This window comes from Bombina bombina, chromosome 4 (assembly GCF_027579735.1).
Source record: "Bombina bombina isolate aBomBom1 chromosome 4, aBomBom1.pri, whole genome shotgun sequence".
Lineage (NCBI taxonomy): Eukaryota > Metazoa > Chordata > Amphibia > Anura > Bombinatoridae > Bombina > Bombina bombina.
In genome coordinates this window covers 339,656,980-339,662,753 of record NC_069502.1, presented here as the reverse complement: position 1 = coordinate 339,662,753, position 5,774 = coordinate 339,656,980, and the positions used below count along the sequence as shown (strand labels likewise).

Below are 5,774 nucleotides of genomic sequence, written 5' to 3'. Positions count from 1 at the left end.
TGCTTATTTTTACCAAAATACACCATACACAATTTATTTTAAAATGTAGCTGATTTTAAATACTTATTAGTGGGATCCCATAAGCTATACAAATAGAGTCAATTTCTCTAAAAAAAAAAAAAGCAAAAAAAAGAAGCCATAAGTGTCTGTTTAAATTGACATTTAACATAACAGAAAATATGTTTGTGCATATCTCATCCTTATGTATTAGGAGCTCATTGGTTGATAATGACAACATTTAAGGTTTTTTTGGTAAACAGGTGCAGTCTGCATATTCATAAAATCCCCCCACCAAAAAATAAATAAATAAAAATAAAATAAAAAGAAAGTCTAGTTATGGCATATTTAAAATAAAATAAAATAAAATAAGAAAGACCCAAGTGCTTAAGTTTTCATTTGGTAAATTACCTTAAAGGGGAAAATGCAATCTTATACATTAGAAAAACAAATACAAACTAAAAATAATAATAAAATAAAAAAAATACACTTTTGTGCAATTTTCTATAGAGCACACAGTAAACAACATGAAATTCATATTTAAAACTTACATTTTATGGTTTCAGATTTAGTATCAGTTTACCTTTCTAATGCATCAATAATAAAGATTTTATACCTATGTTATACAATAAAATTTCCAATTGAACATTTAAATATTGTTTTTTTCTTTTTTCCACTTTGCACTATCTTGCAATTTATGCAAAAAATAAATAGGAAATATCTTAGCTGTAAAAATATTATCTATTTTTGAAAACTACATTTCAGAGAGAGGACAGACCCAGATCCTGCCCATGTCCAAATTCTCTTAGTGTAGTAAAAATTATTTTAAATCAATTTAACCAAACATAAAATCTTTGCACCAAAATCACCCAGCTTAGAATTTCACAAAGGAATCTATTCATAGCATTGACTATAAACCAAATTAAGCAGCAGCATTTTTTTTTAAAAGCAGGTCAGTTGTAATGTTGGTACAAGTAGGTTATTAAACAAAAACAGCAGATTTGCTATTAGAAAAGAAAAACTGTAAAGCCTGCTATCCACAAGTAACGACTTATAAAATCTAGTCAAGTTTAAAGCTAAATTCAGAGATTTGAATTAGAAGAGAACACCTTATCTGCAGACTTTAGGCAACACATATAAGTTGAAGTTTAAGACTTAAGGTTAAAAAGGGGGAAAAAACAGCAACAAAAACAAACTCATACATGTTTATTTTATAAACAATGACACCAAAACAATATTTTGAATGTAGGCACATTGTGCTTTGGCTGATGTAAATTAAACATACAGTTTTTAAAACTACCATTAATAGGCTCAGGTAACTGTCTCCAGATAAAAATTAGCCAGGACAGTTGGAATTTATGGGGAAAAACACAAAGCATCTTCTATTTCTACACTCACACAGTACTCTCATTTGGTTGCTGTCAGGAGAATATTATTACAGTGACAGTCACTTGACAGCTGTAAGTAACCCCTTATTTCAGTGGTTGGACACCTCTGTTTCTAATTTGGTCTTATGATATATATCTGTATGGTGAGGGGAAAATAAGTGCATCTCTACCACCAGAACTCCCAAACTAGACCTATTCTGTGAGGTATCTGCTAGCGCTATGACAATTACTAGGAAGTTAGATATACACAACACCACTTATCAAAAAGAAGAGCATTACTGCTTTTTATATAAGTTGTCTCAATTGTCCCACTAATGTATTGTGTATGATTTTATTCTATATGATATTGCCACAGTATACACATCATAGCCACCTAAGAATGTGACCCCTTATTTAAAAAAAAGGGAATCTCATCTTTGAAAAGAATGGTCATTCGTTCTATTTTACTGCAAATGAGCTTGCTAGAGCACCCTCATAATTCCCTAGTAAACAGGTGATTATAATTTATATGGCAATCTCCATCTACCTAGAGGGGCATGTGAACCCTCATTTGAAAGAGGGTAATCCCATATTTAACATGCAATGTATTATGTGGGTTATGTGGGTTTGTTGTAGGGTTTGTTGTAGGGTGTCTTTAGTGGACATGGGAATATTTTGGAGTCACTATCTCCCATATGGTACATACATTAGGTAGGTGGTTGGCAATGTTATGGCAATCATCTACTACTGACAGGGTTATGAGACCCCCTCACCGAGTCCCATTAGCGATTATTTTAAATTTGTTTCAAAAGGATGAAACATTGATTTTGCACAATATAAGATACACTCATGAAAATTGGGAGTAAGTTTACTTACAAAAATCAGTGATTAGGAATTGTAGTAAAAAAGGAAGTAGATTCAGAAGCATTACTTTAGAAAAGGATAGCAGCTGCATGGAAAAAAATTCCAGTAGAAGTGATATATAGGTGCAATAGAGGAATTTAAAAATACAGTATAGATACAAAATCCTGGATCATTAAAAGAGGTCTGCACATTTTTAGACAGAATAAAGGGCATCGTTGATTATGAACATTTCTTTGGCACTGTAGGATTTAAGTATTTCAGTCAATTAAGACCATGGCAGAACAGTCTCAGTATTGGCCTCAGTTTGAATGTCTACGCTTGGCAGATTTACTGAGTCTTTTGGTTCTTATCTGCCATCAAAATCTATTTAGCTGGTTCCTCTGGTTGCAATGGGTGGGAGTGAACATCTCCAGTCCTTGAAGAACACAAGCAGGCCAGGATATGAGGATCAAGGCAAAGTTAACCCCAGTCATTTTGATTAAAGGGACAGTTTACTCAAAAAATGTCTCCCCTTTAATTTGTTCCCAATGATCCACTTTACCTGCTGGAGTGTATTAAATTGTTTATAAGTATTTCCATTAACCTTATATTGGCATTTGAATTAGTTTATTTAGCCTGTGGTATCCCCACCCATCCTGAAAGTTTTTGGCCAAGAGGCCAAGCTGTATTATCACAGCCAGTAGAAGAAATTACACTCCCAGTGGGTTATAGAAGAGATAAGGTAATAAAATGTTAATTTTCTATTGTTCTCTCCAAGTATTGGTGATGGGTTTATGGACAGATATAAGATAAAGAAGCATAAAGAAGCAGGTATATTTACACAATGTGATAAAGTAATGAGATCTGATTATGCCTACAAGCTCAACCCATTTTATTAGGTTGTGGCGTCAAAACACAAAATCAGCTCATTCATATACACAAATAAGCCTTAAAAATGCAAATATCATACATTTTATACTCTGCAGCTGGTAAAAAAAGTAATTGGAAACACATTAAGGGAAAACAATTTTATAGTATACTGTCCCTTTAAGATAACTTGCACTCAAACAAAGAAATCTTTACATTCTGGCCTGTTAGAAGTTATCAAGGAGTTTAGTTGGACACCCCAGGAAAAAAAAATCACTGCTGTGTAGCCCTTTTCGATTTTTCCTTTAGGTTGTTTTAATGCTTTTTTTTTTTTCTTTTTTTCTTTTTTTTTGTGGCTGTTGTTTGACTACAATGCTATTTTTAGGATAGTCATTGCAACGTGCCATCCTTGTCCTTCCAGGTCCAGGCACAATTACAGTTGGACAGTGCTGTGGCGCATGCGCATCATCACCTGCACCCTCACCTGACAGCACATGCTCCCTACATGATGTTCCCGGCTCCACCATTTGGTCTCCCTTTGGCAACACTGGCGGCAGAGACGGCAACAGCTGCGTCTGTGGTAGCTGCTGCTGCAGCTGCCAAAACCACAAGCAAGAACTCTAGCATTGCAGATCTCAGACTGAAGGCCAAAAAACATGCTGCTGCGCTGGGACTGTGACTGGCACCGCTGGCTCCCTCAGCCAGCAGAACCCTTCAGACATTTTCTTTACCCCGTTATCCTTATTTATAATCTGGAGTCTAAAACTCAACCAAAATATTTTCACTTTACAAACCATTTTAAGGATCCAAAAAGATAAAGGAATAGGATGCTTCTCGTACTTTTTATGAGTTGTGAAAGCTTATGCACCAGAAGATCCTACAAACAACACTTTGGTCAACTAAAAGGTATCATCACATATGAAAGAATCTAATTCTTTATGGGACAACTAGAGCTATGACTCCCTTTAATAAAGGACAAACCACAGAGACAAAGTATTAAATATATTTCTTAAAACATCAGGGGATTGGGGGATTTTATACTAATGTGTGTGAGCGAAAAGTGGGAGGGAGGGGAGCACACCACTTTTTTTGTTCCTGTTGAACATAAAAGAAAAGAGCAAAAGGACAAAATGGTTCGGAGATGATGAAGAGGGAGGGAAACGAGGACGTTCACAGGTTTTGACACTGATCCTTTTGTGCAAAGTTCACTTTAATACAAGGAATTTGACAAGTGAGGCGGGCCTCCTTATATCTTATCTTATGGAATCTCCCATATTTATGGAAGAATGACTAGTATAAAAATAAACAAATTAAGGACAATTTATCTGCAGATTTTTAGTTGCAGACCCTAAAGCAGATTAATTGTTCGCATGTTCTTACCATTTAATTGATGATGTTTTTTGACCCACTTGCACTTCATCCTCAATTTAATTAGGACACAAAAGACAAGAGATTGATGCCTATATATTTACATTTCTTGGACAACCAAAAACATCACCAACAAAAAATAAAATAAGATGTCAAATGCCCCAAAATCTTTCTTAGAAATTCACATCTAATATTCAGAGTAATGAAGGATTCATGTCCTGTTTACCTTAATCAGGAGTGTACTGTATTAAAGATGATATTTAATGCACATCTCATGCTAGCCTATATATGGCTACATGTAAAATTTGTTAATACACATGAACAAAGTTTATTTTGGTTACATTGTGAATTTATAGTTAGCATTTGCATTTTAATTTCATAAAAGGTGTATTCTATTCAAGTATCTTGTGACATTTATTTTGAATACATATAGATATTTAATGTGGGGTACCCTAAAATGGAACTTGATATCGCAATTTGCGAGAAAACCCGATATGGATTTTTTTTTTGGACACTAAAGAAGACAAAGGAAAATAAGCTCTTCTATAAATGAACTTTACTGGGTGAAATTTGTACGTATTTGTTCTCCATGAAAACAAGTTATTTATATATTATATCATATTTTTCCCAGTGTGCTTTAAGTTATTTTACAACACTTTGTATGTTATTTTTGAATTACATTTGATGTTGGTACAGACTATTTTAAAATCACTCAGGTTTATTTCATCTTTGTTAATCCAATTTTGGCAACATAATTTTAAATATAAAAGGTGATAATCAAGAAAATCATTTTATTTTCTGCTTTTAAGGATTTGGTACTGTTTATTTAAAACATTTTATAGTGTGTTTTTTTTCTAATATAATTGCAGATCTGTCTAACACCAATGTATACTTTTTTGTAATAACTGATATATGTTGAAGTTTGAATTATATTTAATTTAATATAAATTGTAATGTTTTCAGTTAAGATATCTGATTTGCTGCATTGTTAAGTGAGTACTTAATAATTCATAGGTCAGTAGAAGAGTCACCAAATTATAATCCTAATCCAGGATTTTAAAATAATGTAATGAATTGAAAAAACTAAGAGACTGAAATTCAACAGGAATAGTAAAAATCTTTATTTTTATTTATTAATAATTCATTTGAAACAATTTTAAAGTTAAAAAAGCTGAAATTAGCTAAAAATGATCCAACACTTAAAAGTAGCTTTATTGTTGTTTTTCATTAACTAGTTATTCATTTTAATTTATAAATATTAGACATTTTTCAACCACATTTCATTTCACTATAATTAGCAACACAGATATATAAAGTACAAGCATAAGACAA

General features: G+C 32.7%; 1 protein-coding gene across 2 annotated transcripts in view; it reads left to right on the top strand.

Moving 5' to 3' along the window:
• SHOX2 (short stature homeobox 2) overlaps positions 1–5,222 on the top strand; it is an 11,691-nt gene extending 6,469 nt beyond the window's left edge. The window contains exon 5 of one of the 2 annotated variants that reach the window (XM_053709019.1): positions 3,496–5,222. In XM_053709019.1, coding sequence (XP_053564994.1) covers positions 3,496–3,753 — 258 coding nt within the window. In that variant the 3' untranslated portion in view covers positions 3,754–5,222. Of the gene's footprint in view, positions 1–3,459 lie in introns of both variants that reach the window. The other variant, XM_053709018.1, reaches the window with a different exon arrangement.
• The last annotated feature ends 552 nt before the right edge of the window (positions 5,223–5,774 follow it).